This window comes from Neolamprologus multifasciatus, chromosome 10 (assembly GCF_963576455.1).
Source record: "Neolamprologus multifasciatus chromosome 10, fNeoMul1.2, whole genome shotgun sequence".
In the NCBI taxonomy this organism is placed as follows: domain Eukaryota; kingdom Metazoa; phylum Chordata; class Actinopteri; order Cichliformes; family Cichlidae; genus Neolamprologus; species Neolamprologus multifasciatus.
Window position 1 is genome coordinate 24,271,682 of NC_140448.1, and position 17,850 is coordinate 24,289,531.

The window sequence follows — 17,850 nt, forward strand, 5'->3', positions numbered from 1 at the left end:
TTTCCACTTCAGTAAGTCTGAGAAACAGTTGCTATTGCTTGCAAAGAAAACATTCAATAAATGAGGGCAAATGATGTTTTATTGAGTTGGGCCAAGTTTCAGTGAGCAGAGCCACACCTCCTACAGGTGCACTCACTTACTCTGATTGCCTCTGCCTGTATTCCAGCTGGAAATTGTATGGCTTCCTGATGACCAGCGACATATAAAAGCACACAACTTCTCTCTGCTTAACATTTTCTCATTTCCTTGCAAATCTAGTCTTTTCTTGTGAAACAGCTGAAATGGCTCTCAATGGTAAAACTGCAGTAGTGACCGGAGCTGCGATGGGAATAGGAAAATCAATAGCTGAACTTCTTCTGCAAAATGGTGCCAAGGTAGTGTTTGAGATCAGATATTCTTGTGCTTCACATTTTGAAGTGCTGAGGTTGAATACTTTTTTTTTCCTGCAATAAATGAGTAAATTTGTGATGATGAATATGAGCATGTAACTGCAGGAGTGGATAAGTTTGTTAGTTTTACTAGTCATAGATGAGTTAAAATCAAATACTCATAGTAGACTACTGCTTGGCCTATTTGGAGTTTGAAAGCGGATACAGGTTAAGTCGGTATGAATGAGTCTGATTTGAATTGCATCCTTTTATTAAGCTGTCTTCAGTTTATCCCCCTGGTATGAAGTTGGTTGCCCACCAAATGACTGTATTTGTGGTGTTGGAAGGTGGATGTTGGAGGGGAAACTTGCTATCTATTTAATATCATTTATTATAGCTCTTTCACTAAAAATGGTAACACTTATTGTTAAACTCTAAGCAATGACATTTAACTTATTTTTAGGGTTGTATTTGCAAGAATGGACCAAGGAAGGCTCTGTCTGATGAATTAAAACAAAATTTTCATTCTCACTGAGGGATGGAAAAGAAACAGGTTCCTGACCTCCTCTTTTAGTGTGTCTGTGGCTAAAACCATTCATTACGGGGGGGGTAAATCAAAACATTTCACTGCAGGATGTGACCAAAAACAAAATGCCAAATGTGTTGTCCTGCACATATAGGTGGCCATCCTGGACATGAATGAAACTGCAGGACAGAGTTTAGTTGAAACCCTGAACAAAGAGCACGGACCAGACCGAGCCCTGTTCCTGCTGTGCAACGTAGAATCAGAAGAGGAGATCAAAGGTAACATGCATACACAACAAAATGTAAATGGTGGCGGCAAAGGTGTGTGTGTTCTGCTTTCCTTTAAATACTTGTAGATTTAGTTTGTTCCAGTCAGTGAATTTTTCTCGACCTCACCACCTTGAGTCACAGTATGAGCAGTTATCAGCAGCTGGAGCTCCAGACCATGAGACATTACTTGCTGCTCATGTGGGAGTCAATGAGCCACCAGAACTTTACCAGAGCACAGGGGTTTTGCTAATGTAGCTGCTGCTAATAAAGCTGATCAGATTCCAGAGGTAGTTGTAGTTGGCATGCTTCTGTAGTCATCTTAAAGTTGCTTCATGAATTGGGAATGCTGCAGCAGTTCTTGTAGTTCCCAATAAACGGCTAGAGATGAATCTGTCTTTTTATTGTTGGCTTGAATTTTGTCACTTCCTTTTGAAAGGACTGTTATTCCTGTGGTGTCTCAAGCTGCCTTTCAGAAAACTGTAGAAACCTTTGGTGGAATTGACATCCTGGTCAACAATGCTGGCATCTTCAATGAGATAATGTGGGAGAAAACTATTGCCATCAACCTTGTAAGAAACACTCACATTGAGCTACTCAACATCAGATATGCAAGAGATTGCAAATGTCTTGGATGCCTTTTGTCGTAGGGTGGCTGTATTAGGGGGTCTTACCTGGTTATCGAGCACATGAACAAGCTGACTGGGGGTCGTGGAGGGGTCATCATCAATGTGGCATCCATGGCAGGTAAACAAAATGATGTGTTTGTGTCTAAACAGACCACTTCAGTAGTAGTCACTTCATTTGAAATCATGAACAGCCTGAACTATCAGGACTGCTAAAGGAAAACTTGAGTTGAACTTGAACTGCAACCCATCCTACAGGTATTGGCGTTCTGTCTTGCTGCCCTGTGTATACAGCCACTAAGCATGGAGTGGTTGGGTTTACTCAAGCATTTGCGGTAAGGAAACTGACACAATTTCAGGAAAAATCAGTTTCAATTTGTTTGTACTGTCTGGAGAGTCAATGTAAGCTGCATGTTGGGCTCATTGGCTATTAGGGCAACTGTGCCACTGCTATAACTTGCATGTTCAACTGCTCATTGACACATTGTCTAATCAGCCAGTAAAAGTTGATTGGGTCAATATGACTTGAGGTTCAAAGAGACATCAAAAAGATGATTGAAGTGATTTTAAACCAGGCATGGTGGGTCTGAGTACTTCAGAAACTGATCTACTAGGTTTTTCCAGCACACTTTAGAGTTTACATAAAATGGTCTGGGGGAAAAAAAATCGGCAAGCATCAGTTGTGAGCGTAATGCTAGGTCAGAATGACCAGACTAACACAATGGCAACAGTAATTCCACAAAGCACTTGTTGCAACAAAAGTATGCACAAGGGAATGGACTGGCACCATACACTGAAGCACATGGTATTGAAGAACTGAAACTAGAAATTGCATGGATCATCCTGCTTTGTAACGTCAGTTAATCCTGCTGGTGGAATAACAGGGTGGAGGATATCCTGACACACCTGATTACTGTTGCTATTCATGTCATGCCTCTGACTAGTGTAGCAATCATCTGATGGTTGCTGCTAGCAGGAGAACATGCAGGTCACAAAGCTCAGTTTCCCTTTGGTGTTCGAGTGGACTCGATCACCAGCTTTCTCCTGTGACCATTTTTCAGCACCTTATTGAATCGAGAGCTACACAAAATGTAAATAACCTTTTTCTTACTAGGCTGCCTCAGTTGCATCAGGCTATGGTATACGGATGAATGCCCTCTGCCCAGGGTTCGTTCAAACAGACCTCTTCTCCTCTATCAAGTCCAAACTGGGACAATTCTCCAACTTGGCAGATGCCAACCAGGAACTGATAGAAAAACTTGGGGTGTTAACGTGAGTCTCTAAAATTGTACAAAGCCTTAAAATGTCTGTACACATTGCATTATGTTTTCAAAAGTATTTTGCAGTGGACATGAATATTCATGGTAACTGTATCTCTTGATGCAGGCTTGCAGAAGTAGTCAAGGGCTTCCTTGAGCTCGTGACAGATGAGACCAAAAATGGAGAAGCTCTCCTAGTTCTCCCAAAAGAGAAGAAATATGTAACTTTTCCAGCATCGCCCACTGATTAGCTCATGACAATATTTCAGTCTTTCAGGAAAGAGTTTCAACTTCTGCAGAACATATGAAATGTACTGCAATAAAAGATTAAAATATATCTGTGTGGGTGTTTGATCTGCAACATCCTGCCACTGGCAAACTTCAGTATTGTTATTGCACAAGACTGACACTTAAACCATTTGACTGTAGGAGGAGCTGCTAAACTTGTAGTGTTGCAATAAAGGTAGCAGATGTATTCATACTGATCAACATTGATCACCACACAGAAGCAAGATTTTATTCAGGTTTCCAAAACATTTCCAGGTCCTGGCTGAAATGTCTCAATGCAGTGTTTTATCGACAGAAGCTTGTATAGGAATGCTTGCTTGGAGAAGGTGACCAAATATTAAAATTGCTTTTAGTTTTATCCACATGCTGAATATTGAGTCCAGAAGTGTAGAGCCCTAAAGGGGGAACTCAAACCTAAGGAGTCTTTATGACTGTGAGTTTCATATGGCAACGCTTGGCCTCACACTAGCAAGAACAAATATATGGCTCAAATATTGACTGCATCTGAATACTATAGCTCAGAGCAAGAAATAGCCCTGCAGGCACCACACACCGCAAAGATGTAACTTTTTTTCTTCCCCTATTTAAACAAACTCGCGCCTGACAGGGATGTAGTCAGTTACTGTACCGGCATAGAATAAACTATGTGAACAGAAATCGACTTCCTCTGCCAATACCCGAAATGACAAACCACAAGGGAAAATGCATTGTCACTGCAAAATATCACACCAATTGTTTGAAGGCACTGCAGTCAGATCTCTCATAGATACACACGGGTCTGTCTTAAGAATTATCACCCACAGTCAGCTGTGAAAGGGAAGTTACCAAAACAAAGATGTTTTAAAAAAAAAAAAAAAGGGGAAGCTAGTCTGCACTCAAGTATGTCTAGACAATGGTTTTACCTAAAAGGTTACACGGCAAGGTGGAGTAATGTGACTAAAGGCTACGAATGAAATGAGAAAGGACTGAAAGAAGCAGTCACAAAATCAGAGTATTTGATCGAAAATCAGCACAATGTAGAGAACTGATGAGCCCCCGAGCCTTCATACAATTGGTATTACATGTGCAAGAGCCTAAAACAAAGATGTACTTAAACACTTGCTATTACTAATGGTACAAAAGTTTCAGTTTCAAAGTAAGAGTATACATTAATCATTCATGTCACATTGTTGCTGGGCAGATTTATCCATAACAACACTTCATTGAATTTGTAGATTTGTTTAAAAATCAGTGAGTTACTAAATAATTAAAACTTTTTGATGGTATTGAGAACTGTCTTTCAGCTGCTTAAGGGGTCGGCTTAAGAAGTACTCTGTACCACTAATGCTACAGCTTTAATTACTTAGTATATCGCTGATTTTAAAATATAGTGTGTCACGATTTATGAGACAAATTATCATCAATTTAGAAATTCAGAACGTTAATTTTCTACTTAATGCAACAAAACAGGTTTCAGGTTTTCATGTACTTTGAAACTGCAGTTTTTTGTAAATGTGCCCGTCTCGGAATCAACTTTCTTTTGTTTAAATGTGTTACAGGCTTAAAATCAAACAGATGTGACACTTACCAGAAAAACATTTATCACAATGCATGTTTGAGGTATCGATCCTATCAGGTTAGTATCAATCAGACACCAACACCAGCGTTGGCATCGATACTATTGATATTTGGATCAATCTGCTCATGTTTACTCCTTGTTTGTAAGGGGTTACTGCAGTGGATGGATGTGCAATACTCAAAATATACTTACATTTAATTGTCCCCTGAGAGTGCAATGACACAAGGCGCAGTATTCTGGTAACATGACTAATCACTGGCCCTATCCATGTGTATTATTCAGTTATATTGGTGATTAGTTGATTGATTAGTTTTTTGTTTCAAGACAAACTGCTATGGTAGGTATATCCTCCGACTTAGTGAACTTGTACTTCAGAATCGGTTTTAGTAACAAGGAAGTAAATGGTTTCTCTCTGAGCACATTTTTTTTTCTCTTTTAGCACATTAACACAGTGTGGTGATCCGTATAAGGACGTTGAAAAGATGGTGCGGAAAGCTGCATCTGGTCAAACGGAAAAACACTAACTCCAAAGAGTGGATTTGTACAAAATGAAATGGCGCGTAGTGAACAGAGCCGAGGTTATCACAGGACAGCTGATCAGTTTGTTTAATTCAGTCATCTATACCAGGCGTTTTGTAGAGGATACAGCTGCTTAGAATTACAACTTTATTCTTGAAATTTTGACTTTAGTCTCAAACATAGATGGGCAGTAATGCGTTACTTGTAATCTGATTACTTTTTTCAAGTAACGAGTAAAGTAATGGATTACTATTGCAAAAAAGGTAATTAGATTACTGTTACTTTCCCGTAAGCACGCTGCGTTACTGCGTTACTAAAACCGTGATTTTTTTTTTTTTTTTTGGCCAGAGTATCTCGTAACAATGATGTAAACGAGTGCGATGTTCATGGCTGCTGTGTGCAGATCAACAATGGATACTATAACGAGTGCGGGAGAGAGTATGAGCGTGTAGCCTTTAAAGCGTGGAAGTACTGACCTTACTTTGAGTTTGATTCTGTAAAAAGTGACAAAAACATTAGCGTCCGCTGCTCACTGCGTGGGAAGAAAACTTCTTTTTACAGCGAAAAAACCCCTAAACTTCCGAGCAAGCACCAAATATGCTGCCACTGAATGTGAAATTCACAGAGAAACTGCCATATCCTTACACTGACCGCTGCGACACACCTGCACCAGGGCAAACCTCCGCCTGCTCCACTCCTGCTATACAGGTGAAAATAGAGCAACAGGACCGCTTTGATTTTATTTATTTTCTGCTGTGTTTTACGTGCATCTATTTGACAGAGTGAGTGTAAACACAAAAAAATATTTTATATGCTCGAATATGCAGAAAATAGGTTTAAATGTTAAACAAATTTCTTCCAGTCAGAGAATGTTGCATATAATTTAATCTTTGCTTGATGCATAAAGTTAAAAGATTAAAACTAATAAAACAAGTTTTAAAAAGAGACTTTTTCATTTGATTACATTTTATATGATGGATTATGCAGAAAAAGTCGAATTGGGTTGAAAGTTCTATTGCTTTATTACCTATTTAGGGTGTAATTTATGTTTTAAAAAGTAACTAAGTAACTAATTGCTTTCAAAAATAAGTAAAGAGTAAAGTAACAGGATTACTTTTTTCAGGAAGTAATCAGTAATTAGTTACTGATTACCTTTTTCAAGTAACTTGACCAACATTGGTCTCAAAATGGTCAGTAATATTTGTTTTTCTTAATGTGGCCCTAATACCCCTTCAAGCATTATGAAGCCATACAGTACTTAAAATATACTTCCATTAAATTGTCTCCTGAGAGTGTAATGACACCACGCACAGTGGTCTGGTAACATGACTAATCACTGGTCCTATCCATGTGTTTTATCCAGTGGCATTGGGGGTTGTAATATAACTGTACTCTCCAGTATAACCCCGACCTCCCCCCCCCTCGTTACGCCCCTGCTGCACGCACCATCGAAAAATGACCGCGAGAAGAGTTTTTGCACAGTTGGGATGAATGGGCTGGTCATTAACTGTGCAGTTACCAGTTACTCACTCTGACCACCTCCAGTCTCTCACTCAACCTCTGCACGGTTGCCATACGTTTGAAGCACCGTGCGTCTTCCTGGTGGGCGGCGACAGATGGGCAGATTAAAATAGCGACCAATTTCTCTCTATTTAACATTCTCTCAGTTCTTTGCGTGTGTAAAGAAGCTGACCACCTCCTGGCTCTTCTTAATAAACAGCTGAAATGGCTCTGGACGGTAAAACTGCGATAGTGACAGGAGCGGCGATGGGAATAGGGAAAGCGGTAACGGAGATTCTTCTGAAAAACGGTGCTAAGGTAAAGATTAAGCTCGGACTTGGATTTCTTTCTTCTGTGTGTGTGTGTGTGTGTGTGTGAGAGAGAGAGAGATTATATGTGTGCGCTTGTTTTAAACAGTGGTGTAGAAAATATTAATTTACATTTACCGGCACCCTTTAGTTGAAAAAATAACAACTACAAAACTTCGACGGTCGAAGCAACAATTTGTGCCAAATTGTGACACATTAACTGGTAACACTTGACTAGCAGCATGTAATCCATGACTAAATGTGGAAATTCACTTGTTGCACACGTCTCTCTTTTTATTAAATTAAGTTGTTTTTTTTTTTCTTCATTTTTTTTGTTGCTGTTTTCTTTTATATTGTGTTTTAGTTGTTCATGCCCCACAGCCAAGAAGTTTTTAATCAGTCTGTGGGGCAGAGAGCAGCTGGCGATGGAGTCCCCAAGAGCCTGTATATTTAATGGGTGTCTGAACATGTAGGTGTGCCCTTTACTTAAAAACATAAACACCTTGCAAAGCTGCCATGTTTAATCTTAATCTTTATCTTAGATTAAATGTGGAAATCTACCTGCCGTGTCTGTTTTTGTGTCAGGGCTGCATTTGTTATGTGGTTGTGGTTTATGTATTTTTAGTTGGTAAAGGTTGTGTGTGGATGAAAAGTGGGCAAAATATTGAGTTTTATGGAGAAAATAAAATAAGACACATGCAGAGGTGACACACATGATAACTTATTTGAAGAACTGATGTGATAAGGCCTTTATTATGTAACAACATATTTCAAGTGCAGCTTCTTAAGGCAAAACTAATGTAGCCTAGTTGTGTACCTAACAAACTGACAACTGATCTCTCCTTCATTGTGCCCACCGGCACAATGTACATTTCAAATTCCTTTAATTTTAAATACATTCATATTGTCTATTTTGTAAAATAGTCAGATTGTCTATTCTTATTTAATTCACTTAATGTACAGAATTCACCTGCTTGCTGAATACATGCTACTACTGCACATTCACCTAATGTATGTATTATATATAATGTTCGCTCTCTTAACTTTTGCACATGTCGAGGAACGTGTCAGGTTACATTTCACTGTGTGTTATACTTGTATAACTATGCATGTAAACCTTGAACCTTGGTCCTTGAACCTTCCTGTCAATAGGTTGCCGTCCTGGACGTGAATAAAGTTGAAGGAGAGAATCTAGTTAAAGACTTGAATAAAGAGTATGGAGCAGACCGAGCCCTGTTCCTGAGCTGCAATGTTGAATCAGATGAGGAGTTCAAAGGTAAAGCACACAAACTTGGAAAATCAAATTGTTAATGGTGGAGGTACCGAAAAGGGAGAAACAGCTGGAAATGCTAAAGTAAACGGGTCACCGGCTCGTCCTGAAGTAAACAACTGTCGAAACACATGAAACTGATCAAACGCGCTGTGATTTCGTAGTATGTGTTCCAGGTGGCAGATGTTCACCAGATGAAAGGAAGTTTCCAAAATTTGGGGAAATTTTGTCTTGAGTCATGCCAGTGGCATTTGATTGCGGCTGGAAATCCACATTCAATGAAATGCAGTGAAAAGGGAGAGTAGAACGAGGTCAGTGAGATCTGGAAAAACTGTGGGTACAAGGGAGAGAAGAAAAGCACAGCAAGATTTTAATCCAACAACAGCTAAATTGGGCTTGTTTGTTTCATCAGAGCTCAGAGGAACATTTGAGTCAGATTATTTTGTGTTGGAAGATACAGGAACATTTAATATTTCCCAGCATTGTTTAGAACAGAATGTTTACGTGTAAAAAAACAAAAAAAAACTGCATGTCTTTATCATGACATTTCCCATGCCACTTTTCCATAAAACCTGTTCTAATCTCAAAATATGTCTCAGGGTTGCCAGTTAATGAATAAGCCTAACCCTATAAAGGTGGATGGGAAAGGTCAGCATAGTTGTAAAGTGACTCTTGCAAAGTTAAGTGATTCTTGTAAACTCTCTCAGCTGCCTTTCAGAAAGCTGCAGAAGCCTTTGGAGCAATCGACATCTTGTGCAACAATGCCGGCATCTTGAATGAGGAGAAGTGGCAGGATATGATCTCCGTAAACCTCGTAAGAAGCTGAAAGCACAACAGACGTGTTAGATTTGCTCTGTCTCAAATGGGATTGCTGAAGATTTCAGAGCGACATGTAGGACAGTTATTGGTCTGACATAATAATGTCACAATAATATTCCTGTTATTCATTTCACAACATTTTATATGCAGGCAAGTGTTCATAGACAGTTGAAAGATTTTCGCCAAATATAAAGTTTGTGTTGTAGGCAGGTGTTATTAGGGGGACTTACCTGGCGCTGGAGCACATGCGCAAGACGAATGGAGGTCGAGGAGGGGTCATCGTCAACATAGCATCTATGGCAGGTAAATACTGTTTAATGAAAACTTGGAGAGATCACAGACAAGAGTGTTAGAAGTCATGCAATTCGGGTTTAAACTTTAATCTTTTACAATGATTGATACAACCCGTCCTACAGGTCTGCTCCCTTTGCTTACCTGTCCTGTCTATACGGCTACCAAGCACGGAGTGATCGGATTTACTCGAGCCATTGCGGTAAGAAAGAACTCCCCATGATATTGTTCAAGAACATCAAAACGATATTTGTTTGCCTTGTGATATGCTAGCTAGCAGTCTCTATGAACATGCATGCGTGATGCAAGTTTTGCCTTCGTTTTTTGTATTAAGTAATCACATTATGAAAACATCTGAAAGTGCAGGGTGTTTCTTGGTGTGGCCTGTCATTGTGCGAAAATGGTGGAGTTGATCAAAAATTTGATCGGTGTGGTGAATAATCACTGTTTCTTATGATCTAAGTTAGAGAAGGGTAGCTAGCCTTGTGCGTTGTGGTTGTTTCTGTCGCAGCATAGTTGATAGTTAAACAGCCTTCAAGTACACATGGACACAACTCATATGCATCATCTGGCAGAATTAAATGAGAAGTGGTGAGACATATACTTGTACACGCACACACAAAATCCCCAAAACAAAAAGTCCTACAAAAGTTCAGAAAAACTAGAACCAAAACCTAAGAAACACATAAAGCAGGCAGAACACAGTGCAACTTAGCAAAAATGTAATAAAAGGACATAACTATTTAGAACTGAGCATAACTGATGAGTTGAAACAGCTGGGTAACAAGAAACAGCTGGAACTAGTCAAGTCCAACTAACTCGGGGATGCAAACTACAAACGGTGCTGAAAATTAGATATAAACAACAAACAAACTAAGAATGAAACAGCATCAAATAATAAACAAGAATTTAAAATTTAGCAAAAAAATCAAGGTCCAGCACCCAGGACCATGACAGCATGTGTGAATGCTCCTTTAGTCATTAAGAAGCTGCAGGTCTGATGATAAAGTTACAAGTTAATCTTTACTGGTAGTACTTGCAAAGCTACATTTTTGCAGGGCAAGTACCAACTTGCCCTGCGTCTTAGCAAACAACAATGTGTCTTAGCAAACAACAATGCAAAGTAGTTATGCATGATTACTGTTTTTTCTGTTGGATAACAAAGATATCGAATAAAACACACACAACTGATATTAGAAGCTGCACTCTTAATTTGTTGTTATTTGTTCTGCTTTCAGTGGCAATAAAGCTATTCTCTTCCATTGAATTAAATGGCAGTGCCTTGGTTCAGTAGGTCTAATACCAGTTTAATAAAATACATTAGATTAAATTAGATTTATGATATGTGCAATGAAATCATTTATAACAGCTATTTTATGTTAGTGTTCCTGTAATATTATGAAGACTGGGTGATTTAGTGATATGTAAAACCAGTTGTACACTGGTGTGTTGGTGTGCTGCCAGACGGTACTTCATTAGAATAAGCATAAGCTAAATGAAGACATCCATCACCATATAAGTGACTAGCCACACAAAAAAGAAAGTGTCATTGCAAATTAGTCGTACCAGGAATTGTCAAGGCAGTGTCATTATTTTATTTTGAAATCCTTCCTCAAGATACTACTACCCCCCCCCCCCCCCCCCCCCCGTACAGAAAGGCTTAGAGCTATGTTGTTGAGTCATTCATCTGATAGAACACAGTTATGCATTTATTATTAAAGTGACCAGAAATGTCAGTTTTTGAAAGATGCTATGGTCGTGTAGTATCTGATCTGTAGCTCTATGGACAATAAGAGCTTTTCTTCTATACACCAACAAAGTGGATTTTAACATTTCTTGCAAACTCTCAATGTGACATCCAATTATATGTTGACACAAGTGAAGGAGGCCAACATTACAGCGATGGGAATTCTGGCTCTTTTTAGAGAACTCGCTCTTTCGGCTCCCAACCGGCTCTTCGGGTTGTTTTGTTGATAATTTTATATTATCAACAACAATATAAAATCATGCACAAAATTATGTGTAATTTATGTTGTCTTTTGTTGTTGCCCTTGGCTCTCTTTCTCTCCCTCTCCCTCCTGCTCAACATTGTCATATTAGAAAGTTATAGTAGTGAAAATGAGTGACACCAAGAAAAGAAGCAAAATCTGGAACCATTTCAATTTTATTGACAATACATAGGCAGTGTGTAGAGTGTGCATGAAAAGGATATCATGCACAGGCACCTGAGAACTGTCCACCCATCAGTGCAATGGGAAGACAAAATGCAGTCAGTTGAGTGTGATATTAATGAAGATGCCAGTGTGTCTACTGCAACAGGTGTCAAACTCCAGGCCTCAGGGGACGGTTTCCTGCAGGTTTTAGATGTGTCCTTGATCCAACACAGCTGCTTTAAATGGCTAAATCACCCGCTCAACATGTCTTGGGGTTCGCCAGAAGCCAGTTAAATCGTTTCGAGGTCATTAGCACAACCATAATTTACACATAAGGCGCACCGTTGATTTTTGAGGATTTTAAGTGCGCCTTATAGTGCGGAAAATACGGTAGTCACTAACTGCAGTGGATTCTCACTCAAGTATTAAAAACAAGCCTCAGACTTAAAATAATGTTACTCTATCCTACTACTTTTGAGCCTCTGAAAGTGGGAGGCTGTGTTTAAACTCTACTGTGTTGGTGTATTAGAGACAAAAACAATGGGTTGTCCAAAAATCTGCTGCTCATGTTCATTCAGTGCAGAGTTATGAATCAATATGTACATGCACTCTGTGTAACTCCAACCTACTGCTGTTTTTTCAATTTAAAATGCCCAAATAGTCCTCATCTATTGGTCTCCGAACACTTGAGAAATAAATATAACCTGCATTTTAATGCCTCCGATTAGAAACAAACAGTAACTTAATGTTTATGTCTGTGCTATGCTTTACTTAAACCAAGAAGGCTAATTATGTGAATTTTTTTTTATTTTAATTTTTTTTTACTAGGCTGCCTCTGCAGCATCAAACTATGGAATACGGGTCAACGCTCTTTGTCCAGCTTTTGTTGAAACCGAACTTTTTACGGCAATCAAACACAAACTGGGACAATTTGCCCACCTGAAGGGTGTAGCCGACCAGCTTATGAAAAAGTTTAGGGTGTTAAAGTGAGTAATTTTCTTCTGTTTCTTGTTAAAGCAGTCATAAACCTTACAACATCGACATTTTGTTTCTCTGCTCCATCTGTATAACTTGATATAATAATGCGTACATGCATATTCACTGATGTCACTGTACCTTTTTGATTCAGTACACCTGAGGTAGCAGAGTGCATCCTTGAGCTGGTGACAGATGAGACCAAAAATGGAGAGGCCTTCATGGTGCGCACAGAAATGAAAGGTTACGTCCCTTTTCCATCACTAAGTAGCACAGATAAACCTTGAAACCATCATGTCGACATCGGATATCATTCCTTAAGTATGTAGCAGATATGTGAATAAAAAAAAAACAAAACAAAAAACCTTCAAGCATAATTTCTTGTGTCTTTATTTAAACTGCTGTAACCAACTGGAAATCTGACGAAAGTAGAAAAAGGTTATCTAGGAGACCAAAACTGCACCTGCTTTGCCAGATTACACATTTATGAATCTGGTTCATTCTCAGAAAGTGCAGCAGTGCTTGTGTAACATCTATTTGCCACAGCAAAAGGGAGGATGCACTCATATCTGGCACTCCTGCCCTGCCCACCTGAGCCTGAACTACAGTGTATGGAAGAGAAAGAGCCAAGAACAAAGGGGGTCACGGCAATTAGGGATAAAACTGAATAGTCTTAGGTTTACCCAAAAACTTAATTCTGTTCATCTGGATGTAGCATTTTCAGTGGGAGAAATGTTTCATCACATTTTAGGTTTCCCCATCCGTATAAAGCGGACATTTGCATATTGACTGAAACTAGCATCACTGACTAACATGGTGAAAGATCTACCCTTAGGCCCATTTTTGGGTCAGAAATAGTCTTTCCCTTTTCACGTAAATGAAGTCTTTAACCAGTCCTTGATCCTTACAATTTCAAAACAGACTTGGAACAATCTGGAATGGGCTCTTTGGGGCAGATGGCCATATGCTGTGATCACTGTACTTAGCATCTAGCTAGCATTACTGAAGAGGAATGAGGATAAAAGGAATACATTTCATTTAAGCTGGCAGATAATTTCACATGAAATGTTCTATCAGCTCATCAACTATCAGTAAACACACAAGCTTTTGTGGAGTTTGTCGTGCAGCGTGTCTGTTAGTATTATGAAGGACGGAAGGCTCAGGGTTGAGTAATCAGCATCATGGGCTCATCCGATTAGAATAAGAATAAGCAGTCATCTAATCATTCACGGGGTTCTCATTTTATTCTCCAGTCAATAATTCTCAAATCAATGAAGCAAAGTAGGAAGGAAGGAAAGACACACATGGACTGCCAATGCTGAAAGAAAACAGAGATTTAAGTTACTCATTACCTTAAACAATACATAAAATACAAAACCTAAACAGAACCTCACCTCTGCTGCCGCCCCGTGTGGGAGTGAAGAAAGAGTGAGCCAAAAGTAAATGCAGTCCTTATATAATGTGTGACAGGTGAGTGCAATTAAGGACAAGCACCACACCCAATCAAAGGTGAGAGAACTAAACAAGGTGCATCTGGTGAAGTGAGTGGGTGTGCTGGGATGTGCTAAAAGGTGGGTCTTTACAACAGTTAGCTAAAGGAACAGCAGCTATATTTCCCAAGCAGAGTGTGTGAGATAACTTCACTCTGAGATGGAGAAAGATGTAAGAAAGACAGGACAGTAGAAGAAGAGTGGTTAGAATCAAAAGTAAAGACTTTTAAAGTCAAGATAGTTCCCATAGTAGTTTCTCAGCTTCCAACATGTTTAACTACTTTATGTGAAAGTTGTCTGTGTAATTTGGACAATTTAGTGTTTACTGGGACAGAGAACTGCAAACCAGGTAAGACACATTTCTGATCAGTCAGCCATAGTTTAACAGAATTAACCAATTTGTTTAGGTGGGACACAACTGTTATGTTTTGCACTAAATTTCTTAACATTTACCATATCACAGGTGACGTTTAGCCCCACAATAAAGCAGCACAGAGGATTTCACGTTTCATTTTCTAATTTTAAACATTTTTCAGTAACAATCATATTTCTAATTAATATAGTGGACTTTTTTGTGTTTCCTTATAACATGTAGGGCACACTATAGCAAGCAGAGCAAATCATGTTTTTGTTGCTTTGTTAGATACTTTTCTTTCGTCAGTGCAAGTTAGTATGGAAGCGCTTATTAACATTTTTCTTAAATTTCAATTCATTTTATTTATATAGCGCCAAATCACAACAAAAGTCGCCTCAAGGCGCTTCATAGATACAGAGAAAAACCCAACAATCATATGACCCCCTATGAGCAAGCACTTTGGCGACAGTGGGAAGGAAAAACTCCCTTTTAACAGGAAGAAACCTCCGGCAGAACCAGGCTCAGGGAGGGGCGGCCATCTGCTGCGACCGGTTGGGGTGAGAGAAGGAAGACAGGATAAAAGACATGCTGTGGAAGAGAGACAGAGGTTAATAACAGATATGATTCAACACAGAGAGGTCTGTTAATACATAGAGAGCGAGAAAGGTGACTGGAAAGGAAAAACTCAATGCATCATGGGAATCCCCCGGCAGCCTACATCTATTGCAGCATAACTAAGGGAGGATTCAGGGTCACCTGGTCCAGCCCTAACTATATGCTTTAGCAAAAAGGAAAGTTTTAAGCCTAATCTTAAAAGTAGAGATAGTGTCTGTCTCCCGAATCCAAACTGGAAGCTGGTTCCACAGAAGAGGGGCCTGAAAACTGAAGGCTCTCCCTCCCATTCTACTTTTAAATACTCTAGGAACAACAAGTAGGCCTGCAGAGCGAGAGCGAAGTGCTCTAATAGGGTGATATGGTACCACAAGGTCATTAAGATAAGATGGGGCCTGATTATTTAAGACCTTGTATGTGAGGAGCAGGATTTTGAATTCAATTCTGGATTTAACAGGAAGCCAATGAAGGGAAGCCAAAACAGGAGAAATATGCTCTCTCTTTCTAGTCCCTGTCAGTACTCTTGCTGCAGCATTTTGGATTAACTGAAGGCTTTTCAGTGAGTTTTTTGGACATCCTGATAATAATGAATTGCAGTAGTCCAGCCTGGAAGTAATAAATGCATGAACTAGTTTTTCAGCGTCACTCTGAGACAGGATATTTCTAATTTTAGAGATGTTGCGCAAATGGAAGAACGCAGTCTTACATATTTGTTTAATATGTGCGTTGAAGGACATATCCTGGTCAAAAATGACTCCAAGGTTCCTCACAGTGTTACTGGAGGCCAAGGTAATGCCATCCAGAGTAAGAATCTGCTTAGATACCATATTTCTAAGCTTTTCAGCACCGAGTACAATGACCTCAGTTTTATCTGAGTTAAGAAGCAGAAAGTTAGTGGCCATCCAGGTCTTTATGTCTTTAAGACATTCCTGCAGTTTAACTAATTGGTGTGTGTTATCTGGCTTCATGGACAGATAGAGCTGTGTGTCATCTGCATAGCAGTGAAAATGTATGCTATGTCTCCTAATGATACTGCCTAGGGGAAGCATGTATAATGTAAACAGAATTGGTCCTAGCACTGAACCCTGTGGAACTCCATAATTAACCTCAGTGTGTGAAGAGGACTCTCCATTTACATGCACAAATTGGAGTCTATTAGATAGATATGATACAAACCACTGCAGTGCAATACCTGTAATACCTACAGCATGTTCTAATTGGTCTAATAGGATATTATGGTCAACAGTATCGAACGCTGCACTAAGGTCAAGAAGGACAAGCACAGAGATGAGTCCACTGTCAGAGGCCATAAGAAGATCATTTGTAACTTTCACTAAAGCTGTTTCTGTGCTGTGATGAGCTCTGAAACCTGACTGAAACTCTTCAAATAAACCATTCCTCTGCAGATGATCTGTTAGCTGTTTGACAACTACTCTTTCAAGGATTTTTGATATGAAAGGAAGGTTGGAGATTGGTCTATAATTAGCTAAGACTGCTGGGTCTAGAGATGGCTTTTTGAGTAAAGGTTTAACTACAGCCAGCTTGAAGGCCTGTGGTACATAGCCGATTATTAGAGATAGGTTGATCATATATAAGATCGAAGAATTAATCAATGGCAGGACTTCTTTGAGCAGTTTTGTAGGAATGGGGTCTAAAAGACACGTTGATGGTTTGGAGGAAGTAATTATTGAAGTTAACTCAGAAAGATCGATTGGAGAAAAAGAGTCTAACTTAACATCAATGGTACTAAGAGTAGCTGTAGATAATATTACATCTGTGGGATGATTATTGGTAATTTTTTCTCTAATGATAAAAATTTTATTTGTGAAGAAGTTCATGAAGTCATCACTAGTTAACGTTAAAGGGATGGTTGGCTCAAAAGAGCTCTGACTTTTTGTCAGCCTGGCTACAGTGCTGAAGAGAAACCTGGGGTTGTTCTTATTTTCTTCAATCAGTGATGAGTAGTAAGCTGTTCTGGCTTTGCGGAGGGCTTTCTTATAAAGCAACAAACTATTTCTCCAGGCTAAGTGATGATCCTCTAAATTTGTGACAAGCCATTTCCTCTCCAGATTACGAGTCATCTGCTTTAGGGTACGTGTTTGAGAATTATACCACGGGGTCAGGTACTTCTGATTAGAGACCTTAGTTTTCACTGGAGCTACAGTATCCAGAGTCGTACGTAGTGAGGAGGTGAAATTATTAACAAGATAATCGACCTCTGTTGGGGTAGCGTTCAGATAGCTGCTCTGCTCTGTGTTGGTACAGGGCATTGACGATGATAACAGTGGCTGGATTATATTCTTAAAGTTAGTTACAGCGCTTTCAGAAAGACATCTACTTTGATAAAGTCCACTCTCCACTGCTGCGTAATCAATTATTGTAAATGTAAATGTTATCAAGAAATGATCAGACAGGAGAGGGTTTTCAGGAAACACTGTTAAATGTTCAGTTTCTATGCCATATGTTAAAACAAGATCTAGAGTGTGATTAAAGTGGTGGGTGGGTTCTTTTACATTTTGAGAGAAACCAATTGAGTCTAACAACAGATTAAATGCCATGTTGAGGCTGTCATTTTTAGCATCAACATGGATGTTAAAATCACCCACAATAATTATTTTATCTGAGCTCAGAACTAAATTAGATATAAAGTCTGAGAAATCAGACAGA

The 17,850-nt window shown here is 39.3% G+C and overlaps 2 protein-coding genes across 2 annotated transcripts; both read left to right on the forward strand.

Annotated features, from left to right (window-relative positions):
• Window positions 1-216: 216 nt before the first annotated feature.
• Window positions 217-3,382, forward strand: LOC146510288 (15-hydroxyprostaglandin dehydrogenase [NAD(+)]-like). The gene is made up of 7 exons (XM_085174101.1): window positions 217-374; window positions 1,049-1,172; window positions 1,626-1,732; window positions 1,811-1,907; window positions 2,045-2,121; window positions 2,901-3,058; window positions 3,173-3,382. The coding sequence occupies exons 1-7, from the start codon at window positions 282-284 to the stop codon at window positions 3,294-3,296; spliced, it is 780 nt and encodes a 259-aa protein (XP_085030227.1). The 5' UTR covers window positions 217-281; the 3' UTR covers window positions 3,297-3,382.
• A 3,566-nt stretch (window positions 3,383-6,948) lies between these two features.
• LOC146510289 (15-hydroxyprostaglandin dehydrogenase [NAD(+)]-like) lies at window positions 6,949-15,025 on the forward strand. The gene is made up of 7 exons (XM_085175399.1): window positions 6,949-7,228; window positions 8,371-8,494; window positions 9,196-9,302; window positions 9,514-9,610; window positions 9,724-9,800; window positions 12,580-12,737; window positions 12,881-15,025. Exons 1-7 carry the CDS (start codon window positions 7,136-7,138, stop codon window positions 13,011-13,013), a joined length of 789 nt encoding a protein of 262 aa, XP_085031525.1. The 5' UTR covers window positions 6,949-7,135; the 3' UTR covers window positions 13,014-15,025.
• Window positions 15,026-17,850: the final 2,825 nt, after the last annotated feature.